General features: G+C 46.9%; 1 protein-coding gene across 1 annotated transcript in view; it reads right to left on the reverse strand.

Annotated features, from left to right (window-relative positions):
- The window catches only part of LOC140393469 (uncharacterized), a 470,641-nt gene that overhangs the window by 144,451 nt on the left and 300,541 nt on the right, over nucleotides 1-25,649 (reverse strand). Inside the window, exons 150-155 of the mRNA XM_072479798.1 lie at nucleotides 24,335-24,462; nucleotides 21,320-21,475; nucleotides 14,581-14,780; nucleotides 13,007-13,095; nucleotides 10,559-10,692; nucleotides 2,524-2,648 (exon numbers count right to left, since the gene is read on the reverse strand). Coding sequence (XP_072335899.1) covers nucleotides 2,524-2,648; nucleotides 10,559-10,692; nucleotides 13,007-13,095; nucleotides 14,581-14,780; nucleotides 21,320-21,475; nucleotides 24,335-24,462 — 832 coding nt within the window. The remainder of the gene's footprint in view (nucleotides 1-2,523; nucleotides 2,649-10,558; nucleotides 10,693-13,006; nucleotides 13,096-14,580; nucleotides 14,781-21,319; nucleotides 21,476-24,334; nucleotides 24,463-25,649) is intronic.

Here is a 25,649-nt window from a genome sequence, read left to right on the forward strand (position 1 = left end):
GTCTAGCACCAGAGGGCATAATCTCAGCCGGGGAACACTTCAGCAGTCAAGGGCATTCAGCCTCTGATCTTCGGGTAAGCGTTCTCCAAGGCGGCCTTCAGGACGTGTGACAACGCAGAATCGTCGAGCAGAAACTGGTAGCCAAGTTCCGCACACGAGTGCGGCCTCAACTGGGACCTAGGATTCATGTTCACCCCCCCCCCCCCTCCCCCAACATCTGGCCTCAGCTTGTGAAATCCTACCAATTGTCGTGGCTTGAGACAATTCACACTTCCTTAACCTGTGATTATCCCTCTCTCTAGTCACTCCTTCTGGACCTGTAAAGATTCAATTACCTGCAAAGACTCACATTGAAAGTATCGTCTTGCATCATTGACATTGTCTATATATGTGTTTCTGGAACCCACCTGTTCATTCACCCGAGGAAGGAGCTGCGCTCCGAAAGCTAGTGATTCAAAACAAACCTGTTGGACTTTAACCTGGTGTTGTAAGACTTCGTAATATGCCCACCCCAGTCCAACGGCGGCATCTCCACATCATAATCTCAGAGTCAAAGGTCACTCATTTAAGCAGAGATGAGGAGGAATTTCTTCTCTCAGGGAATAGTGAATCTGTGGAATTCTTTATCATAGAGAACTGTAGAGGCTGGGTAATTAAGTATATTCAAGGCTGAGATAGACAGCTTTTTATTCCGTAAGGGAATAAAGGTTTAGGGGGATCAGGCGGGAAAGTGGAGTTGAGGATTATATTAGATCAGCCATGATCTCATTGAACGGCACAGCAGACTGGATGGGTCAAGTAGTCTACTTCTGCTCCCATGTCTTATGGTCTTACAATCTTATGGAGCTGGATTCTCCGTCCCGCCTTGCCAGATTTCTGGTTCAGCAACACCGGCGGGATGCTCCGTTTCGTTGGCTGGTCAATAGGGTTTCCCATTGTGGGGCAGCCCCACGCTGTCGGGAACCCCCCCCCCCCCCCGGGCTGCCGGCAAAATGGAGCATCCCGACGGCGGAGAATCCAGCCCATGGTCTTTTTAAAAAAATATTTACACTAGCTAGATTGTTCATTTAAATATCATCATCTGTATCGGGCCGGGCATCGCATTCCGATGACTCCGGCGGGGGCTTTGTACAGGGCACAAAATCCTTGTTGGGGTCTCCCGCGATGCTCTCGATGCAATGGAATCGGCCGAGGGAGCAACACGGTGGGAAAATCGTGCCCCATACCTGGAATACTGTTACAGTATTGGTCACCTTATTTTAAGGAAGAATGTAAATGTGTTTGCAATAGTTCAGAGGAGATTTACCAGACTAATACCTGTAATGAGAGGGTTGGCCTATATGGAAAGGTTGGACAGACTAGGTTTGTGTCTGCTGGAATTTACGAGTAAGAAGTGAGTTGATTGAAACAAATAAAATCTTGAGGGCTATTGACAGGGTGCGTGTGAAGAGGATGTTTTCTCCTGTGGGAAAATCTAGAACTAGGGGGTCAGAGTTTAAAAATAAAAGGTCACCCATTTACAGAGAGAGATGACGGTAATTTTCTTCTATCTCAGAGAGTATTACGCCTTTAAAACTCTTCCTCAAAAGGCAATGGTAGCAGAGACTTTGAATTTTTTATGGAAGAGGTAGTTAGATTCTCGATAAGCAAGAGGCTATAAGGTTATTAGGTGTAGGCGGGAAATAGTTTACAATCAGATCAGCAATGATCTTATTGAATGGTGGGGCAGGCTCGAGGGGCCAAGTGGCCTGCCTACTCCGAGTTTGCTTGTTAGTATGCATATATTTCCCTGAATAACACAAAGATGACTAAACTTTAATTCTGTGGTCTGCAATGCAACTTTTAATATAAAGTATCAAGTAGCCCAATTGTCCAATACAAATATCAGCTGCAAATACAGACCATATCATGTGTAACTTTACCAATTGTCACAATTTCCATATTGTAATCCAACCCAACCCAATAAGAAATAGCTTTATGATGCCCTCGCCCCATGAATTGAGCAATAACATATTGGGCTGCATTCTCTGCTGTTGAAGTTCTCTGTTACGTGGCAGCACACCCACGCCCGGGGATTTCCCAACGGCGTGGGGCTGCCCACAATGAGAAACCCCATTGATCGGCTGGCTGGAAGGAGAATCTCGCTGCAGGCGGGAGCACGCTGCTACAGAAAGTGGAGAATTCCGCCCACTATATTTTAAAAGTTGCAATGACCTTCTGTGAATTGAAACAATGATATGCACTTCATTAGGTGCAGCTCAGTGTGGACTTTAATGTCATTAGTTAAAAATAGGCAATGAGAAGAATGGTTGCTTTACAAACCTCCACTGTGTAGTTATGCAGGAAAATGGGAATGCCCTGCTATCAAATAATCAGATAAAGATCGTATTGATAACTGCTAGCAGCAAAAACTGAAGATGTAAAACATTTTCTGAGCGAATGTGGAAAACGGACATATTTTCAAACTATATTCAATTATTTTTGTGAATAATTGGACAAATGTATTATACGTTGAATACATACCTCAAGATATCAACATTTGGGTTGTTGTTCACCAGGATATTAACATAGAGCTTTGAGATCTCAGTGGGTAATGTCAAATTTGCTACCAGTAGTTGGTTTTCACGGTTTGCTGCAAAATCTTGAAGCTGCACAAAGCAGATTGAGAGAATGAGAAAAATTTTACTACAAATTATGGATTTTATTTAATCACAAAATCTTCCCCATTTCCACACATATCAAAATTAAACAGTTAGAACTGATAATCTGTCGCACTAATGTGGAGCAGAATAATGTTGCATTCAAACTTACTTGCCTCTGCAATCAAAGAAATTACAAAAGTGAAACAGGTCATTTGGTCCTACCACTAAATGTTGATGTTTTGCCTCTATAAGAGCAGTGATCCTACTTCCATATGTATGCTTTGTTTTAATATCCCTTTATCCTTATTTCCTTCAACCATGTATTTACTTTATTCTTTTTTTAAATTAAAAAAAAATAAATCTAGAGTACCAATTTTTTTTTTTCCAATTAAGGGGCAATTTAGCGTGGCCAATGCATCTAACCTGCACATCTTTGGATTGTGGGGGTGAAACCCACGCAGACATGGTGATAATGTGCAAACTCTACATGGACAGTGACCCAGGGCTGGGATTAGAACCCGGGTCCTCAGCACCGCAGTCCTAGTGCTAACCACCGTGCCACATGCCGCCCTTATTTACTTTATTCTTGACATGGTTCCTTCTTCAGTCATGAGATGATTTTTCTTTAAATTTGTTCTTGGGGTTTAAGTGTTGCAGGCAAGGCCAGCACATTTGGGGCAGCACGGTGGCACAGTGGTTAGCAGTGTTGCCTCACAGCGCCAGGAACCTGGGTTTAATGTAGACCTGGGGTGACTGTGTGGAGTATGCACATTCTCCCTGTGTCTGCGTGGGTTTCCTCCGAGTGCTCCGGTTTCCTCTCGTCTAAAGATGTGTCGGTTAGGTGGATTGGCCATGATAAATTGCCCCAGTGTCCAACAGTTCGGTGGGGTTACGGGTACGGGACGGAGCCTATGTAGGGTGCTCTTTTGGAGGGTCGGTGCAGACTAGTTGGGCTGTATGGCCTCCTTCTGCACTGTAGAGATTCTATGGTTTCTATGATTTTGCACATCCCTTATTATCCTTGAGAAGTGGTGATGAGCCACGTTCTAGAAGGGCAGCAGTCCAGGGGGTGTGGATACAAGGAGTGTTTTTTATTTCTGGACTGGTTTGATACAACTGTGTGATCCGCTATGCCTTTTCAGTGGGCAACGAAGAATCAACCAAGCTGTTGTGGATTTGGAGGGACATGTAGGCGAGACCAGGTAAGGACGGCACATTTCTGTCCCTGAAGAATGTTAGTGAACTAATTTTTTTAATAACCATCAGCATTTTCGTGGTCACCATGATTGAGTCGAGCATTTTATTCCAGATTTATTCATTACATTTAAATTCCCCTAGCTGCCAAAATAGGATTTGAACTTATCTCTCCAGAGCATGAGGGCAGGTCTCTGGATGAGTGTACAGAAACATTACTACAATGCTACCGTTTCCCACCCATGCATTACATCGCCGCACAATTTATAAAAGAGATACATTCTTCTCTGTCGTAAATCTCTTACATTTAATCTCATGCTTGTGCCTCTCATTCAATAGCTTCTCCCTATTGGAAATAGTCTATTCATTTAAACATTTAAAAAAAAACAAATTTAAAGTATCCAATTAATTTTTTCGAATTTAGCGTGGCCAATCCACCTACCCTGCACATCTTTGGGTTGTGGGGGCGAAACCCACACAAACACAGGGAGAATGTGCAAATTCCGCAAGGACAGTGACCCAAAGTTGGGATTGAACCTGGGACCTCGACGCCGTGAGGCAGCTGTGCTAACCACTGCACCACCGTGCTGCCCAAAAAATAGTCTATTTATGATATATATGCTCTGTAATCTAAGTGATGCAGTAAAATTCAGTAATATTTAAAAAAAGGAAAAAACACTATTATGGGACTTGTCGCATTGCTTTGTGTGGTAAAACCACTGTGTTGTATTGTGCTGCCACAGTATTACGTGTTGTACAGTATTGCCACTATATTACATGTTATACGGCTTTGGTTCTGCCCGTGGCTCCTCCCCCTAGGGCCTGGGTATATAAGCTGCCGACCTCTCATACTGCCTCATTCTGGGGCACGCTGCCAGCTCTGGTGTAAGTTAATTAAAGCCAAAGTTAATTCACTCTGTGTTCTCCATCTTAATTGATGGCATATCAATTTAATTGACTTACATTAAATTAAAGAGCTGTTTAACATGGATCCGGGCCTCAAACCGGACCTCCTGCAGATAGACCCCCAATCAGCCGACGCCGATGTCATCTTCGCACACTGGCTACATTGTCTAGAATCTTTCATCAATTCTGCCGCCGTCGCCGTCTCCGAGGAACACAAGCAGCGAGTCCTCATCTCCTGGGTGAGCCCACAAATTTTTCTCATCTTCCGGGATTCGGCCTCGTTTGATGAAGCCATTAATTTCTTGAAAGGATGATATGTGAGGCGGGTTAACAGACTGTTCGCCAGGCACCTCTTTGCCACGCGCCGTCAGCGCCCTGGAGAGTCGCTGGCAGAATTTCTGCGCGTTTTGCGGGTGCTCAGCGGGGCCTGCAACTGCGAGGCGGTGTTGGCTACTAAGCACACCGAACCTCTGATCTGGGACGCCTATGTTGCCGGCATTGACTCACACTGCGTCCGCCAGCACCTGCTAGAGAGGGAGACACTCGACCTCTGGGAAACGGTGCAGCTTGCTGAATCGCTGGAGGTGGCCTTCCGTAACCTGGGTGCCTATACCTCCGACCCTCATGGACGTCATCTTCAACGCCATTTTTGAAGTCCACCGCCGCATCTCCGACGACATTTTCGAAGTCCACCGCCGCCTCCCGGAACCCCGGCTTGCCTGTCCGTCAGCTGGCCTCTGCTACTCTCGACCGTCCCGCCCGCTGTCTGAAGCCTGCCCGCCGTCCGAAGCCAGCCCGCCGTCCCGTGGCCGCCTCCATCACCCTAGACCTGTCTCGGCCTCGTCACCTCGCTAAGTCTACGATGGCGGTGCGGATCAACGGCCACGAGACGGCCTGCCTTTTTGACTCCGGGAGCACAGACAGCTTCATACACCCGGACACGGTACGGCGCTACTCCCTTCCTGTTTTACCCACAGCCCAGAGAATCTGCCTGGCCTCTGGGTCGCGTACCGTGCAAATCCGTGGGTACTGTGTCGTGACTCTCACGGTACAGGGCGTAGATTTCAAACATTTTAGGCTCTACGTCCTCCCACACATCTGCGCGGAAGTTCTTCTGGGTCTCGACTTCCAGTGCAACCTCCAGAGTATCACCCTGAAGTTCGATGGACCCCTGCCCCCATTCACCGTCTGTAGCCTCTGTAGCCTCTCAACGCCTAAGGTCGCCCCTCCCTCGCTCTACGCCAACCTCACCCCAGACTGTAAGCCCGTCGCCACTAAGAGCAGACGATACAGTGCTCGGGACATGACCTTCATCAGGTCGGAGGTTCAGCGGCTCCTGTGGGAAGGGATCATAGAGGCCAGTAACAGCCCCTGGAGAGCTCAAGTGGTGGTTGTCAAGACTGGGGAGAAGCATCGGATGGTCATCGATTACAGTCAGACCATCAACCGGTACACGCAGCTCGATGCGTACCCTTTCCCGCATATCTGACATGGTCTATCAGACTGCGCAGTATCGGGTCTTCTCCACCGTGGACCTGAAGTCCACGTACCACCAGCTCCCTATCCGCCCGGAGGACCGCCAGTACACTGCCTTCGAGGCAGCTGGCCGCCTCTACCACTTTCTCCGGGTTCCCTTCGGCGTCACCAATGGGGTCTTCCAGTGAGCGATGGACCGAATGGTGGGCCAGTACCGGCTGCGGGCCACGTTCCCGTATCTAGATAATGTCACCATCTGTGGCCATGATCAGCAGGACCATGACGCTAACCTCAAGAAATTCCTCCACACTGCCCAGCTCCTTAATCTGACATACAAGGAGAAATGCGTTTTCCGCACAACCCGACTAGGCATCCTTGGCTACGTCGTGGAAAACGGAGACCTAGGGCCCGACCCCGACTGCATGCCACCCCCCCCCACCCCCCCACTGCCCCAAGGCCCTGAAGAGATGCCTGGGGTTCTTTTCATACTATGCCCAGTGGGTCCCCAATTATGCAGACAAGGCCCGCCCACTCATCAAATCCACCGTTTTTCCCCTGATGGATGAGGCTCGCCTGGCCTACGATCGCATCAAGGCGGATATTGCCAACGCCACGATGCACGCTGTGGACGAATCCATCCCGTTCCAGGTTGAGAGCAATGCGTCTGACTTTGCCCTGGCCGCTGCCCTCAACCAGGCAGGAAGGCCTGTGGCTTTCTTCTCCCGTACCCTCCAGGCTTCCGAAATTTGGCACTCCTCCGTCGAAAAGGAAGCCCAAGCCATTGTGGAAGCTGTGCGATATTGGAGGCATTACCTGGCCGGCAGGCGATTCACTCTCCTCACTGACCAACAGTCGGTTGGCTTCATGTTCACTGACACACAGCGGGACAAGATCAAGAACGATAAGTTATTGAGGTGGAGGATCGAACTCTCCACCTACAACTATAATATCCAGTATCGTCCTGGGAAGCTTAATGAGCCCCCAGATGCCCTTTCCCACGGTACTTGTGCCAGCGCACAAGTAGACCGACTGCGGGCCCTCCACAATTACCTCTGTCACCCGGGGGTCACCCGGCTTTTCCATTATATCAAGGCCCACAACCTGCCTTACTCCATCGAGGAGGTCAGGACCATCACCAGGGACTGCCAGGTCTTCGCGGAGTGCAAACCACACTTCTATCGGCCAGACAGAGCACGCCTGGTAAAGGCCTCACGCCCCTTTGAACACCTCAGCATTGATTTCAAAGGGCCCCTCCCCTCCACTGACCGTAATGTGTACTTCCTCAACATCCTTGACGAGTACTCACGTTTCCCTTTCGCCATCCCATGCCCAGACATGACCTCTGCCACAGCAGTGTCTTCACCTTGTTCGGTTTCCCCAATTACATCCATAGCGATCGAGGTTCCTCCTTCATGAGTGATGAGCTGCGTCAGTTCCTGCTTAGCAAGGGCATCGCCTCAAGTAGGACTACCAGCTACAATCCCCGGGGGAACGGACAGGTGGAGAGGGAGAACGCAATGGTCTGGAAGTCCGTCCTTCTTGCCTAAGGTTGAGAGGTTTCCCAGTCTCCCGCTGGCAGGAGGTCCTTCCGAATGCGCTCCAATCCATCTGGTCGCTTCTCTGCACCGCTACTAATGTGACCCCCTGCGAGAGGATGTTTGCCTTCCCCAGAAGGTCCACCTCAGGGGTCTCGCTCCCGACCTGGCTGACGGTTCCAGGGCCCGTCCTCTGACGACGACATGTGAGGACTCATAAGTCGGATCCTCTGGTAGAGAGGGTCCTTCTCCTCCTTGCGAATCCCCAGTACGCCTATGTGGCTCACCATGATGGGGGTGGGGGTGGGGGGGGGGGGAGGCCACAGTCTCCCTTCGGGATTTGGCACCCGCAGGTTCCCCAGCGACTGTCACCGGCGCTCCTGACTCTATTCCTCCCCTCTCCACTACTACTCGACCCGACCCTATACCCCCACCCACCTGAGAACACAGAAACTGTCTTGCCCCAGACAAGCAGGCCTCAACACTTCAGCCGACTACGATACCCACACCACAGCCAGAACTGAGGCGGTCACGGCGGATAATCAAAGCCCCCGTCAGACTTAATCTCTGACGCAACTTGTTCACTTCACCCCTGCCGGACGTTTTTTTAAAAACAGGGATGAATGTGGTGAAACTTCTGTGTTGTATTGTGATGCCACAATATTACATGTTGTACAGTATTGCCGCTATATTACATGTTGTATGGTTTTGGCTCTGCCCGTGGCTCCTCCCCCTAGGGCCTGAGTATATAAGCTGCCTACCTCTCACACTGCCTCATTCTGGGGCATGCTGCCAGCTCTGTTGTACGTCAATTAAAGCCATAGTTAATTCACTCTGCGTTCTCCGTCTTAATTGATTGCATATCACTTTGTAATTTTAACCACCCCTATCAGTTCACATCATCAATCCCAGCCACCCAATACTTTGCTTACACTGCCAGTCTGTAATTGTCATGCCAAGCAGAGTTTGAAGAAGTCATATTGGATTTGATACATTAACTCGTTCTCTCTCCACAGATACTGCCAGGCTTCCTGAGTTGTTTCAGCACCTTTCTGTTTTTCTGTGTCATTCCCATGTTTGCCTACATATATGACTGAGCTCACCAAGAAGCAATAAATGCTGAAGACATGAATTCTTGCCAACACAGTCTTCTTGCAGCATCATTAAACATTTCTGGATATCTGAAAAAAGTGCTGGAAGCCTTTTCTCTGATCCTCTGGTCTGAGGAGCTTAGACAACCTCAAATGACTAATTTCCCAGGATGAATCCACTCTTAGAATCATAGAACATAGAATATATTACATTACAGCACAGTACAGGCCCTTCGGCCCTCGATGTTGCGCCGACCTGTGAAACCACTCTAAAGCCCATCTACACTATTCCCTTATCGTCCATATGTCTATCCAATGACCATTTGAATGCCCTTAGTGTTGGCGAGTCCACTACTGTTGCAGGCAGGGCATTCCACGCCCTTACTACTCTCGGAGTAAAGAACCTACCTCTGACATCTGTCTTATATCTATCTCCCCTCAATTTAAAGCTATGTCCCCTCGTGCTAGACATCACCATCCGAGGGCTCTCACTGTCCACCCTATCCAATCCTCTGATCATCTTGTATGCCTCAATTAAGTCACCTCTTAACCTTCTTCTCTCTAACGAAAACAGCCTCAAGTCCCTCAGCCTTCATCAACTCTCCAAAGAGCACTCTCACCTAGGCCCCCACCCCATCCCTGCAACCACATAACCTGACTTAATCTTTGGACACTAAGGAGCAATTTAGCATGACCAATCCACCTAAACTGCACATCTTTGGACTGAGAGAGGAAACCGGAGCACCCATAGGAAACCCACGCAACACGGGGAGAACATGCAAACTCCAGACAATCACCCAAGGTTGGAATTGAACCCGTGTCCCTGCCGCTGTGAGGCTGCAGTGCTAACCAGTGTCATTGTGCCGCCCTAATGATTATGACATGAGAGGCATTATAATACAATTCCGCATAGTACATTTATTTTTCAGTGCCTCCACCTATTTTAGGTACAAGCCTCCTGCTCATTGTCAAGGATGTCCCTGGAATTGAGTGCCATGTGCAAAGAAGACCCAGCATAAGGGATCGCCACTCCAATTTTCTGTCTAAAGCCCCAAGAGTGATTCAGAAGAACTGATAAACCAAGGAAGATTGGTCCAAAGAGCTTTCATTTGCAAGTTTGTTGAACATACAATTTTAATGATCTGATAAATCTTTGTGCAAATGCAATTTCAATTATGGGTCAAAATTACACTGTAACAATTTGTCCCATATTTTAATGAAGATTTTGACCAATTTATTGGAGCTGGGTTAACAGATTTTTCACAGTAGATTTTTGTGATAATCCTCACGGGAACCACAGGGATCACTAATCAATCTCCCGATGGGGCTCATAGTGTTCGGATTCCTATGGGAACGGGCAGAGGCCCACTCCCAGATCCAGACCGGGTATTCCGATTGTCCCGGACTGGGACATTTGTGTTGAACGCTGCGGCTTCATCAAGTCCCTTGGGACTTGGGCTTCATCTTTTCAGTTTAAATAAACCTGTTTAGCCTTCTTCTTAGTGTCGCCTAGCTTGCTACAATTTTCATGTGAAAATAATAACACATTCTATTACTTCAACCCCTTTGAAATATTAAACTAGTTGGCAGTCTAAACTTCAGAATAGTCCCAGTGGCACCTGCAGACAACTCAGTCATTGAGGGGAGATCAATTCTTCCCAGAGCTCAATACATTTATGTGTTAAATATTAATAGTGAACAGAAAGCCACATACTATTGATTTGTTTCTGGCAAAAGACTGAAGATCAGCTGCTGTCACGTTATTCATAAAGAGTCCCAGATATTGAGCGAACCAAGCAGTGGAGTTCAAGTCTGGATCATTAACATTGTAGCATTTTGGTTTCGGCTCTGTTACATAAAGTAAACAAAATGTTAGAATTATGATTCAAGAATGGTTTATAGAAAATAAAATTCAATTCAATCTTGTTTCTTTCAGTCTTTTATAATAATACGCAGTTTGAAATGAAATGAAATGAAAATCGCTTATTGTCACAAGTAGGCTTCAAATAAAGTTACTGTGAAAAGCCCCTCGTCGCCACATTCCGGCGCATGTTCGGGGAGGTTGGTACAGGAATCTGTCAAGACTGTTTAGATTGGTCAGTTTAAGGAGTTGGTTTGTTGGTTAGGATCTTCTCCTTTTATTTACTCCTGTGTCTTCTTTCAAATAAATCAAAAGTTGTGACATTCAGTACATTCCGTGCTTTAATGTTGCAATATAATGTTACAAGGGGCACATCTGTTGGTGAGTTGAGTTGGTGGTGGTGTTTAGGCTTAGTTTTTGGTGCCATTTATGACGGGATGGCGGTTATAGTGAAAATAAAATTCCACCTTATTTTCGGTACAATTAGGGCCTACTATTAGGGGATGAGAATGTTGAGGGTTAAACCATGCTGTCCAAAATAGGCAACAACTCAAAAGTTGCTCCTTTCCTAATCTCTGATCACTTGTCATTGGGAAACTGGTATTTGAGTTACTTGTGGACCTAGTTCCACTAGGACCTAGATCTGGCATGTCTCTACTATGTAAGCAGGTTTATATTGGAGGAAGGGGTGGGGTGCAACAGTCTGAACCAACAAGACTTTCATTGGACAACATCTTGGCCTTTATAAATAGGGACATGGAATACAAAAGCAAGGAGGTTATGATGAACCTATATAAAACACTGGTTCACCCTCAAGTAGAGAATTGTGTTCATTTCTGTGCATCACACTTTAGGAAAGATGTGAAGGAATTAGAAATGGTGCAGAATGGGGCAGCAGGGTGGCGCAGTGGGTTAGCCCTGCTGCCTCATGGCACTGGAAATCCAGGTTCGATCCCGGCCCCGGGTCACTGTCCATGTGGAGTTTGCACATTCTCCCCATGTCTGCGTGGGTCTCACCCCACAACCGAAAAAGATGTGCAGGGTAGGTGGAGTGGCCACACTAAATTGCCCCTTAATTGGAAAAAAAGAGTTGGGTACATTAAATTTATAGAAAAAAAAAGAAATGGTGCAGAAAATATTTGCGAGAATGGTTCCATGGGTGAAGTATTTCAGTTACAGGCATAGATTTATAAAATTAGAGTATTATCCTTGGAGAAGGGAAGATTAAGAGGAGATTTTATAGAGGTGTTCCAAATCATAAGGGGTCAGGACAGAGGAGAAAGAGACCATATGAGCTTGGTCCATGTATTATTAATTTCTTTGCTGTGGAAATATTTAAATGAGTATACATTATGATATTCATTAGACTATACATTAGAACAAAAGTCCCTGGGCGGAATTCTCCCCCCCCCCCACGCCGGGTGGGAGAATCGCCGGGCGCCGCGCGTGTCCCGCCATGTCGCCCCGACATCCGCACGCACCCCCCCAAACCAACGCCTCGAGAATCACGCCTGGCCGCTCGTTGAATCGCCGCTCACCATTTGCAAAAGGCGAGCAGCGATTCTCCGGCCCGGATGGGCCAAGCGGCCGCCCCAACACGACAGGTTCCCACCGGTGCCGTCCACACCTGGTCGCCGGCGGGAACTGCACGGGAACGCTGGGGGGGCGGCCTGTGGGGGGGGGGGTGAGGGGGTTCCTGCACCGGGGGCGGCCTCCGATGGGGTCTGGCCCACGATCAGTGCCCACCGATCGGCAGGCCGGCCTCTCTAAAGGAGGACCTCCTTTCCTCCGCCGCCCCGCAAGATCCATCCGCCACCTTCTTGCGGGGCGACCTCGGGGAGGACGGCAACTGCGCATGCGCGGGTGACGTCATTTACGTGCCGTCGCTTTTTACGCGGCGCCAAGGTCCAGCGTGCGTAAATTACACGACGCCGCTCCTAGCCCCCCGGGGGTGGGAGAATAGCGGGCTGGGAGAGGGCTCCGACGCCGGAGTGAAACACTCCGGTTTTCACTCCGCCGTCGGCACTTAGACTCCATTTCGGAAAATCATGCCCACTATCTCAGAATTAGGAGAATAGCAAGGAAAATTGCAGGAAGCATTGATTTGTAATTGGCCATGTTTGAGCCTTGCAATATAAAACTAATTTCCAAACATGTAACCTTAAAATCTACCCCATAGAAACTAGAAATTGGATTGCTAACATCTGATAAATTAATTTGATGGTCATACTTTTTACTGAACAATGTGCTCCTATCACATTTTTATTCCATATAGCATGTAAGATAACATGCAATACATACCTTGTTGTAGATAAACGTTGATGCCATTGTAGATTTCCTTCTGTTTGTCCGAGGTAAAGCCAGCGTAATGAGCACTCAGCGTTCTCACACTAAATGTAAAATGTAATTTTTTAACATCCAATTATCCAAGTTTTTACAATTAATTTCTCAGCAATTATAATTGAACTGTTCTCTGTAACATCATCAGGAAATAACTCTCCCAAATTAATTCGTACACATGTCCCTGCAATTCCTCTCTATCAGAAGTGTGAAGTTAGGAGATCTGGTCAAACTTCTCTGAAATCTCAAGGTGAGGGCTCCTGCCTATGGTGGGCACTCACCTTATTTTCAGTACAACTAGGGCCATCCGGTAGACATAGTCTACCGCGTATCCTCAGACTGTGATCCCTGGTTCTGGATGCACCCACCATAGGGAACATCTTTCCTGCATCTACTGCATCCTTCCTGCATCTACCAAGTTGGCATACTATCTGGCATGTTGGCATACCATCTGGCATGTTGGCATTTCTCTATCATGTACGTAAGCTTAATGTTGGAAGAAGGGAGGGGCGGGGTGCAATGGAGTCAGAACTGGCAAGATTTTTGATGGACAACATCAGTCCACTATTCTTGCCTCTTCCGCTGACTTTGAACTGGAGGACTAGAGATGGGAACAGTGATTGCTTCTTTCTCCACCATCATTTGATACTCGGATAAAGACACGTGACAGAACTGTGTCATAAAGCATATTCCAACTCACATGTCCCAACCTCTCTAAGACTGCACCTAGAAATTTCAGGCTAATCCTAAGTTTTAAAAAAATCCATTGTGCAAAGGGCTAAGCAGTTTAGAAATGTTAAAAGGACACAGCAACTGACAACTGATCAATCCACGTGTCACCAAATTTCAACAATACCCATCTTCTTCTCAGAGCTGGCACAATCAGATATTTTTAAAATCATAACATTTGACAGATTTTTTTGCATGTTAGTTAATAGAGATTGATTTCGAAGTTAGTCAATAACTCCATTATTATAGCATGTGTTTACCAGGGTGGTGGAAGACAAACTAATGGACCTTGGTCTTTTATAATCTAGAAATTCCTATGTCAAAATCAATCTGTGCTATTCTGTTTTTCATTATATGACTGGTGAGATAAAGTGGGTCAGAAATTTGGTCAGTGGAGCCAGTATTGAAAATGTAAACAATCTTCTTTGATCAGGAATATGCACAATACTGTGTCAAGAAATCAATTCATTGGTAAGGGAGATAATAGCATGCGATTTTGATGCAGCATACAAATGGAGCATGAATAAATTCAACATGAACTAAATCAAGACAAGAATGATAGAAGTTTGAATTTTTATAAGTGGCATAAATAGTGATGCAAACTCATTTTGAGAGTCTGATGTTTTTCAGGTCAATTTGTAATTACAGTACAATCAATAATTAGTAATGATTCAGCTCTGTGAAAATTATTTGATTGTAACTTTGATGACAGTGTAAAGAATAAACCAATATTGCTGAACAACTGGCACAGAATAATGGTGGAATTTGTTAATGTAAAAATGGATTATAAATGGATCTATATTTACATATTCCTGTAAGGAAGGCACTGGACTCGAAGGGTATTGTTGGAAGCCAGGAGGTCAGTGGTGATGAAAGACAGATAGGGACTTAGTCTGGCATTAAGCCATTCATCCTGTTCTGTGTCGTTGAGTACAAACAGGCTATTGACAAACTGAGGCCACAGACCCTTCATGATACCAGTTTGTTTAGCATCTGTCAGATTATCCTGAAAAATAAAAATAAAATGGGTTTGTTACCATCTTACATACATAAAATTACAAAACAGGTGACCTCAGTATAACACATTTGATGTTTGTTTCAAGTAGATCTGGATATTTAAATTATTAAATTTTCTTTACCAATGACTTAAGAGGAGCCAACACTCACTCAATGCATTTATACAAGTGAACTGCAGGAATCGGCCATGATTGTGAAAGGACCTGTTACCATTTTTATTTTTAACCGCTCCATCCCACTGATAGGGATTACAAGATGGTTACAGCTATAGGCCGTTCCGAGAGCTTGACAGGTATGACTTCTTCTTATCTCTAAACTATTTAATAACATTTTCAGAGGGACCCTCTTTCACCTAACTACATCAGCAGCTTCCACTCCTGATGGTAAATATGCTGTCAGTACTAGAGCATCTCCTGTTGGCCCTCCAGATCTTGTTAGCCTTAAAAATCACTGCATGCATATTTGATGTAGTTTCTGTTACATGTGCTCAAGTGCTAGAAAACGTTCAAATGATTTTGCTTGTGTTGGGAAGCTGAACTTAACTTAGATGATGAATATTCAAAGTCGTCCAGTTGATAACAAATAATTTATTGGGTAACTAATCAATTTAATTGTGAGTTCTTTTCTTCAATACTTACACTAGGTTTCGAATTAGAGAAGGTTGATTTAGATTAACAATGAAATATATTCTTTCTACTCTGAGCTTTATATACGTCTATCCTCTAGCTACAACACATCCAAAGAATGGGAAAACAGATTGTGGCTGTTTATATACCTCTTGTTAGTGCAGCCCTCTAGTGATTATCTGACTGTACTGACTACACATTAACCCTTTATGTACTAACATATACAGAGATCACTATAATGTGTAAATTGTGTATCATGTGCAATTACTGGAAATTAGCCTCCAATCATTCATGTGGCTGAGAGCTTTGTTGGTGTGAGGTAAGAAAGCTGAAGTTGGAAAACCTCAAGGTGCTTTGCTAAAATTTGTAGGGTTGAACTTCTATATGGGGTCTCCCAATTGGTTCTTGCAATTTTTGTGCAAGATCCCTGGTATTCCAAGAGAAATGGGGCGGGATTCTCTGTTGCCCGACGCCAATATCCTAATCGGTGATTGGGCGGAGAATACCTTGCGATGCCCAAATTGGGGGCAGCGCCGGTTTGACTCTGGTTTTCAATTCTCCGCCCCCTCCGAAATGGTGTCATTGCGTCGCGCGCTGCATGCTGTTGGAACGGCCTTGGCGTGTCACCTGTAGGCCCTCCCCCAATGGGCCGAGTTTCCGACCGTGCGGTTGACGTGTGGTCTGAGCGGTCAGGAACCTGGCATGGCAACCACGGACTGTGTCTGCCGCTGCCACAGTCGGCTGTGAGCCGTGCTGGTGGCCAGGGGGGGCTTGTGCGAGGGCTGGGGTGACTGGTGGTGGGTGGCCAGGGGTTGCCCTGTGGGGCTGTATTTGGCAAGTCGGGTCCGCGCATGGCTGGAGCCATGTTGTACGGCACGACCACTGCAGGTTGTCACCTTGCACATGCGCGGCCATGGACCCAGCCATTCTTCGGCCTTTACTGGCGCGGGAGCCGGGAGTTTTACCTGGCGCCGCTGCTAGCCGCTCATCGGCCATGGAATTGGTGAGGGTTTGGTGCTGATTTTGGCGTCATAAAAGGGCACAGTTCCCACGCCGGCGTTGGCACTTAGCCGCAAAAGCGGAGAATCCAACTCATGGTATTTCATAGAATTTACAGTGCAGAAGGAGGCAGAAAGTATTTCAAAAAGATAATTCATAACACATGGTCATAAGAAATAAGAGTAGGACGGCGATGGTGTAATGGTATTGTCATTAAACTAGTTAACCAGAGACGCTGAGCAATGCTCTGGGGACCCAGGTTCAAATACTGCCACTGCAGATGGTAAAATTTGAACTCAATTGATGATCTGGAATTAAAAGTCTGATGAAATTATTGTCGATCTGGTTCACGAATGTCCTTTGGGGAAGGAAATCTGCTGTCCTCATCTGTGTCATGTGAGAGTAACTTTAAGAAATGGGAGTTTAAGAAATGTACCTTTAAGAAATGGGTGTTTATCAGTGATGTCAGAGTATGGGTGGAGCTGGGCTGTCTGTCAGCTTTTTACTTTTGTTTTAGGCTGTTTGTTGCAGGGTGTGTTTTAGTTTCGTTTTCAGAGCTGGATAGCTGCAGTCACAGCCAGAAGGGGTATTAGTCTCTCTCTCTGTAATCTAAAAACTGTAAATCGATCCTTTGGTGATTTAAAACTAATAACTGCTCTCAGTAGTGACTTTAACCTGATGTGCTTCTGTTTAAAGGTTTTGTTTAAGTCTTATGGATGTTAAAAGGAAAACTTACGGATTACTTAGTGTTGTATTCATTGGGGGTTGTACTTGAATTAATGGTTACTAAGATGTTCACTGTATGTTTTAAAAAGGTTAACTTGAGTTCATAGAATAAACATTGTTTTACTTTAAAAAATACTTTTCCATTTCTGCTGTACCACACCTGTAGAGTGGGCCGTGTGCTCCCCATACCACAATCTATTAAACGTTGTGGGTCAGGTGAACTCCACGATACACTTTGAGGTTCTCTAAACCCTGGCCCATGACAAATGGTCTGGCTTACATGTGACTCCAGACCCACAGCAATGTAGTTGACTCTTAACTGCCCCTTTAAGGGCAATTAGGGATGGGCAATAAATGCTGGCACAGCCTGCAAAGCCCATGAACAAATAAATAAAAAGTGCTATAACCTATATGAGAGCCAAGGACCAGGCCGGTTAGGTTCCCTGTGACCCTCGCAAATATGAGTTATCCGCTGAGGGGGCGGAGCTTCCTTATTCGTGGGGAACAAACCTGGATATAAAACCCTGGCCCAGGTGTGGGCCACATGCAGGAGTCCCTTCAGGGAGTAGTGATGTATAGAGTTTTCATTCAATGCTTAAATAAACCTTTGTATCCTTTAAATTCTCATGTGGTCGCTCCCTTGGATCCAACGTTGGTGACAAGGGTCAAATGGAGTTTGATGCAGACGGAGCCATTTCCACAGTACTCGACCGCCTCTGCGAAGGTCTCTGGAAGGTGTTTCAATGGCCGCTGACATATTACATTTCGGAAAACTTGAGCCCTTTGACGCAGATACCGATGACTGGTCACAGTACATTGAGCAAAAGCCATTGTCGGGGATGAACGCCAGACCGTTATCCTGTTGACAGCCTGTGGTGCGCCCACCTTCAGCATAATCACAAACTTAATATACCCCACCGTCCAGGACTTGAGATCGTTCGCAGACTTAGTCGCCCTGGTAGGGGAGCACTTCAACCCCAGACTGCCCGTCATTGTCCAGGCCTACTGTTTTAATGCGGCTGAATGAAACCCTGGAGCATCAGTGTCAAAATATTTAGTGCACTCCAGAAGCTCACAAAGGTTTGCTAATAAGGGGCTGTCTTTCGGAGGTGTTGCAGGACAGACTGATTTGTGGTATCCGCAATGCAGCAGCCTAGTGAAAGCTGCTCACCGGGCCCCAGCTGCACCTCAAAAGGGCCATAGAGACAGCCCTATTCTGGGAAAGCGTGGAGCAGGGGATGCAAGAGTTGCAGGGGATGCATGTCCTCAGCCTAAGCTGTGCCTCCTCTCAATGAGTGGCACCCTCTCAGGCAATTTCAGCCCCTGGCCCTGGACGACTGTACACCAGGAGTCGGACCGCGCACCCCAGACCTCGGGAACTGGACGTGACCATTCCCCGGGTCCTGATGAGACAGACCCCGGTTATGGAACGGCATTTAGTTGGCGTGCCCGCAGAGAGCAAAGTTCATGGGCTGGCCCATCTACCCGTTTTCCTCTCGAGGCTAGCTGTCTTTCCTGGTCCAGCACCTTCTTCATGGAAGAAACCAAGGATGATTGCCATCAGCTGAATTGCATTTCCTCAGGCAAGGTCGCGTCCATTAGGATCACGGTCCATGTCAACAGTCATCCGATCCAGATGGAATAGCACATGGGTACCACCGTCTTGGCTGTTGGTAAGGGCACTTTCGACAGAATCCAGACAGGGGTTCAGCCCCTATTGGTGCAGGACACCAAAACGTGGTTGGCCACCTACACCGGGGAGCCACTGGCGATCGCAGGAATTATGATGGTCCCGGTTGTCTATGTGCAGCAATCTGTTTGCCTACCCCTGGTTGTAGTACGGGGCAACAGCTCCAGTTTGCTTGGTCGAGGTTGGTCACAGCGCCTCAACCTTGATTGGCAACAGGTGTTCCGGATGAGTTCTGGGGACCTGCATGCAGTGCTGGCAAAGTACCCTGTGGTTTTCAAAGCCGCACTGGGTACTATCCGTAGGGCCTCCGCAATGATTTATGTGGACCCTGAAGGACAGCAGAGGTACTTTTATACCCAGCCGGTTCTGTACCACTGCGGGCTAAAGTGGACATTCGCGGATTGGGCAACACTGGTTGTCCCCGTCTTGAAGCCCGTCGGCATCCTGTGCCTTTGTGGCGACTATAAGATGATCGTGAACCTGGCCACCAAGCTAGACCTTTACACCATGCCGGGGATCAAGGATCTTTATGCAAAGCTCAGTGGGGGACACTTGTTCACCAAGCCCGACACGAGCCATGCGTAGCTCCAATTGGTGCTCGATCCGGAATCACAGGAAGTATGGACGGTTAATACTCACCGAAGGTTATATGAATAATGGTAGCACAGTAGCATAGTGGTTAGCACAATTGTTTCACAGCTCCAGAGTCCCAGGTTCGATTCCCGGTTTGGGTCACTGCCTGTGCGGAGTTTGCACGTTCTCCCCGTGTATGCTTGGGTTTCCTCCGGGTGCTCCAGTTTCCTCCCACAGTCCAAAGATGTGCAGGTTAGGTGGATTGGCCATACTAAATTGCCCTTAAGTGTCCAAAATTGCCCTTAGTGTTGGGTGGGGTTATTGGGTTATGGGGATAGGGTGGAGGTGTAGGCTTGGGTAGGGATGCTCTTTCCAAGAGCCAGTGCAGACTTGATGGGCCGAATGGCCTCCTTCTGCACTGTAAATTCTATGAATACGCCAGGTTGCTGTTCGGGATCTCGTTGGCTTGCGCCATTTTCCAGTAGTGGAGAACATATTGTGGGGCCTACCCCACGCGGCTTATTTGGACGACGTATTGATGACCGGGATCTTGGACCAAGAAAACCTGGATAACCTCGACAATGTGTTCAGTCACTTTGCAGCCTCTGGTGTTTGCCGCCGTAGGGTGAAGTGCATTTTCAATGCCCATGGGGTGACTTGCTTGGCTACTTTGTGGACTGGGGTGGCCTTCACCCGGTTGAAGATAAGGTTCGGGACATCCGGCAGGCCCCCGAACCTGAGGGGGCTACGAAACTCTGTTCGTTCCTGGGACTCGTTAATTATTACAACAAGTTTGTCCCGAGTTTGGGAACCATGTTGGCCTCTCTGCACAAGCTCCTCAAGAAGGGCCAGTTGTGGACAGGGGGTCTGCCATTTGTGGAGGTGAAGAAGCAGCTTTCTTCTTCGTGGCTGCTCTCCCATTTCGACCCCATCAGGCCACTCATGGTCACTTATGACACCTCACCTTAAGGCATCTGGGCGATTTTGTCCCACTAAATGGATGATGGAAAGGAGCACCCAAACGTGTTTGCCTTGCAGATGTTCGCTGCGGTGACAGACCGAAACTGTGCCCAAATCAAAAAGGAGGGTTTGACCGTGGTGTCTGCTTCAACAGTTGGTTAGCACTGATGCTTCACAGAGACAGGGTCCCGGGTTAGATTCCTGGCTTGGGTCACTGTCTCATAAAATCATAGAATTTACAGTGCTGGGGGACGACATTCGGCCCATTGAGTCTGCACCGGCCCTTGGAAAGGGCACCCTACTTATGTCCACACCTCCAGCCTATCCCCGTAACCCCACCTAACCTTTTTTGGAGAGTAAGGGGTAATTAGGCATGGCCAATCCATCTAACCTGCACATCTTTGGATGGTGGGAGGAAACTGGAGCACCCGGAGGAAACCCACGCAGACACGGGGAGAACGTGCAGACTCCGCACAGACAGTGACTCAAGCCAGGAATCGAACCTTGGGCCTTGGAGCTGTGAAGCAACAGTGCTAACCACTGTGCTACCGTGCCGGAGCCTGCTGTGTGGAGTCTGCATGTTCTCCCCGTTTCTGCGCGGATTTCCTCCAGGTGCTCCGGTTTCCTCCCACAAGTTCCGGAAGACGTGCTTGTGAGGCGAATTGGACATTCTGAATTCTCCTTCAGTGTACGCAAACACCGGAGTGTGGCGACTAGGGGATCTTCATAGTAACTTCATTGCAGTGTTAGTTAAGCCTACTTGTGACACTAATAAAGATTTACAATGAATATAGGCCAAGTCTGTTCAACATTTCCTCATAAGACAACCTCGACATCCCAGGAATCAGCCTAGTGAATCATCTTAGAACTGAGTCAAAACGTGTAAGCAAGGAATCCAAAAACAGTACGCAGTACTCCTATGAATCTAAAGTTTGAATAACACGAGCAGCTCACATCTCGCGTTTTTTGGTTGAACTGATCCACAAATGTTCCCAGATTCTGGATGGGTTGGTAATTCATTAACACCATCGTCAGAATGTTGTTGTCATCAATGAATCGAGGCCTACTGAACAAGTCAGCGAAATCAATAGGATCAGCCGTATTAAACACCTGTAAAAAAGCATAGGGAAATTCTTACACTTTTGAGGCAGACTATACAGGGCAATTAAAATTAACACTGTTGAAAATTGAGCATACTAGGCAATGTTAATGTATTCACCAATGAAACATGTCATATCCACATATTACCTCAAAAGAAATCCATAAAAGGTCATAATTCTTAAAAAATAGTAAATGGGATAAAATTTCTTCTCATTTACCCCAGTGTGGAATCAACCAAACCAGTGGAAAAGATTGGGAAACTTAAAATGTAATACAGTAATACCCAAAAGTACTTATACTCAAGTCTCTGTGTTTTGTTATGATTGTTCAAGATTCAAATCACTCAGATGAAACCCACCCACAAAACTGGTCACACTCCTGTGTCAACATTGCTTAATTCTGCTGACCATCTTGGTTAGGAAGTCTTTTCATCAAATTGCACTATTCTTTTTCAGCACACAAGGATTTGACTAATTAAAAAGGCTTCATTTTGTGATAGTCTCAGTTTCAGACTTATTAATAATCTGGCTGTACCGATTCCCCCTCTTGAATGCATCAAGCATTATTCTTCAGAGAAAGTAAACAAGTATTGTTTATTTCATTGCCTGATTGCACTAATTCATGAAAGGTTTTGCTTGCATTTGTGATAATGAATAACATTTTTCATGGAAAGTTAAACTGGAACCAATGCAATTTTGAGCACATTTTGAGCAATTTCTCATTGTCTGAAGAAGAATTTAGGGAGTGGGGAGGCTGCTATTTCAACAGTACACTATGAGCTTTCAATATTAATATTAATTGTACAAACATCCAATGACACCTACACCATGATGTTTACAATAGGATTTTTCTATGAATGTGATGATAGCTAACATAAAAATTGAACACCCAACTTCAGTCACTTATTACATAATGTATTAATCCTTGCTCTTGCTCTTCAACAGTTGGTTATAAAGATAAAGGGATGGATTCTCCCAGAAAATGACTAAGTGTCATTTTGGGGGAATTTGGCGGGCTGTTTTCCGCTGGCTTTTTGGGTGAAATCCAGACCTGTATTCACTCACACATCATTGTTTGGGAGGTTGGGGAGTTTATCACCGGTCAAGGCCACACAAATAATTTTCGTTCTGCAGTTGGGAACGAAACTCGCCATCCAGACTGGCTCCTCCGAGATGGGACGCCATTTTGTAAATGTGCCCCGATCTCTAAGTGAGCTCTAAGGTCCGTCCCGTTCCCCCCCCCCACCCCCACCCATGGACAATGTGACCATCCGCAGACATGGGCATCACCATCCCTTACCCCCTGCTATGGTGTTGCTGAGGGCTGTCTCCTTTCAGTTCTCCCCATTTCAGGTCTACCCCACTTCATGACACCCCTTCATGCTCCCCACTTCACACACCCCGCCCTTCATAACTCCCCTTCACCACCCCTTTCATGGGCATAACTTCCCTTCACGCCCCTGATGCTCGCAGATGGCACCGCCAGCCTTGCACCTGGGCAGTGCCAACCAGGCAGTACCAGGTTGGCAGTGCCAGGGTTCCCAGGTGCCTGGGGCAGTGCCCTGCCTTTTCCCCAACCACCTGGGGGGGGGGGGGGGGGGAGGGGGCGCGAGGGTGCTCCAATGGTCTACAAGACCCCCGGAGTAGCCATTACACCTGTACTAATCGGCGCGCAGCTGAGGCCTCGCCGGTGCGGCCTTGACTCCCGGGAGCTGGCAGAACGCAGCATCAACCCGACTGCGCATATTTAGATAAGTCTAATGGCTCATTAAAATGTGATTATCTGGGATCACACCGGGTGATGTGGGTCAGATGACTTGCACTCGGTTTTGCACCTGGCTCAAGGTCAGTTTTGGGCCTCTCCTGCGATGCTTCCGGCGCAACGGGATCGGCGCCAGGTGCAAGACAGTGGGAAAACTGCACCCAAAGACAGGATCTAGAGAAAGATTTTTGCCGCATCATAAGCTTCTCACAAAGGAAATTACGCTTGATATGGAAGGGGAGGTGTTAAAGAGGCATGAAATGGTTTCTTTTCTCCTTAATATATTTTATTTAAGGTTGAATTTACAGAAGTCTACAGAGTTTATTCTGGGAACCAGACGGATCCGATGGAAAATTGAAATGTTTAAAACAGCCTGACTGAGGTGTAGACTGGGAGGTCAAGTGAGTAACGTCACACTTCAAAGATAGATATGCATCTGAATTCACAGGCTAAATCACACTGGTCCCGATGTTTACTGTGAAGCAGGGAGGAGGTTGGGGAAAGTTCTGTGCGGAAATGCAGGAGGTCCAGCTGAATCCAGTTGCAGAATCTCATTAATTACTTTTTATACTCCATTTCCTGCCCAGCCAGATTTAGAGGCAGACCAGCTGCAAAAACCTTTAGTGGTCGGATGTGGCACTACCCAGAAGGAAGAACCAGTAAAACGGGAAAATAAGAATATTGGTCTGAACTGTGTTTTCCTTCTGGGAGGGAGCTGTGGGGGGCATTCCCAGCGATCAGAAAAGATTGGAGCCTGTCGGACGTTTGGCAGACTACAGGGAGGGAAGCAGATCATGGGGAGGAGGAGGCAGATTGGCGCCTGGGTTGAGGGAGAAAGTACTGCTCCTGCTCCTTTTGACCTATAAGCCAGTGCTTCATAAAGCACCTGTTAGATTTGGCAATTCTCGCCTCCTTTTAGCTGATGGATCTACACATTATAATAAAACACCGTCTCTCCAGAATGGTGCAACCCCCCAAAACACCACAGTTAAACTGGAAGTAGGCACCTACGCGGTGGGTTACTGTTGGGGTTTCACTATCAATTCAACCCAACTCCCAAAACTTTCTCACACCCTTAGTACTGAAAGTTATCCAAAATGATTTTACCTCCGCTGCACGGTTGGAAGGAACAAATGATGATACATCAGACAGAGTTAGAAACTCGGAGAAATTTTCAAATTGGCTCTCCAGGTAAAGACTGAAACTGTTGTTTTCATAACAGCGAAGAGGGATTTCTAGGGAAAGAAAAACAACTGTAAATGTTTTGGCTACTTTCAAACGAGTATTCCTTATGACTTGGAATCTATCATCTAACCTAGCTGTGTTAATTCAAAATAATGCAACTGAATAAGGATAAATTTATTTGATAACCGGTCACCAGGATAAATGGTTTGAAAATCCATTATCATTCCTGCTCAGGGGTACAGATGTTCCAGCTCAGAAGAGACAGAAAATCTGTTGGGATCCAGATATGCCAGGAATACTTGCTGGGACAACTATCAGTGCGAGGTATGTAATATCTGATCCACTTCCTGTCAGAGCATTCCACATTTCTTGCGCATATAGGGACCGCAATAGGGGTATGCCTTTCAAATTGTGCCCAGGTTAAGATCAAAACTTAGACATCTGCAAAGGAACAGCAATTATACTTAAAAGCAGCACTGTTAGAAAGGAGGACAAAGGGGTATTTGAGGGGACAGGTATCACAACATGCCCTTTAGCCAATGAACATCTACCAAACGTTATGGTCCTTTTATATGATGCAGCCTCATTCTGCCCCTTGTGATACAAATGCATGTCATTGTAATGTAAAATTGGGAATCTCCCCTAGCCCTGGATGTCCACCTACCTGGGTATTTAAAACCTATTATCAGGCAAAAAAGATTTGGTTTAGGCATATCCCGTTCTATTTTCTCTGTAGTTACAGATAATGTGTATTTATTACAATATCTAGCATTGTCTTAAGCTCAAAATGGTGAATGCATTGCCACAACAGTAAGGCACACTTGAATATGCTCTCGCCGTAGTTACCCAAGGCAGGGGATCTAACACTCGCACCTCGGAGACCCAGAGCGAGCACCAGTCAGCACTGGTATCCACAAACATGGACCAGGCATACCGGCACTTGGGAGGGTCTCCCAGGCGATCGTAGGTCCATAGGTGGTTGGGCTCTGGGCAGGGTGGTACCCTGGCACCACCGATGCCACCTAGGCATTGCCAGCCTAGCAGTGCCACCTGGGCACCATAGCAGTGCCCCTGCCAGGCTGGTAGTGTCACCTGGGCACACTGGAATTGCCAGGTTGGCAGTATCAAGGTGCCCTGATGGCATTTTGGCCGCACCAGCGATCGGGCCCGGCAGTGCCCTGTCCTTATGAGGTGGGGTGGGGTGCAGGGTGACTTGACACTGGTGGAAATCTAGAGC

The sequence above is a fragment of the Scyliorhinus torazame genome, chromosome 17 (genome assembly GCF_047496885.1).
Source record: "Scyliorhinus torazame isolate Kashiwa2021f chromosome 17, sScyTor2.1, whole genome shotgun sequence".
NCBI classification, from domain to species: Eukaryota; Metazoa; Chordata; class Chondrichthyes; order Carcharhiniformes; family Scyliorhinidae; genus Scyliorhinus; species Scyliorhinus torazame.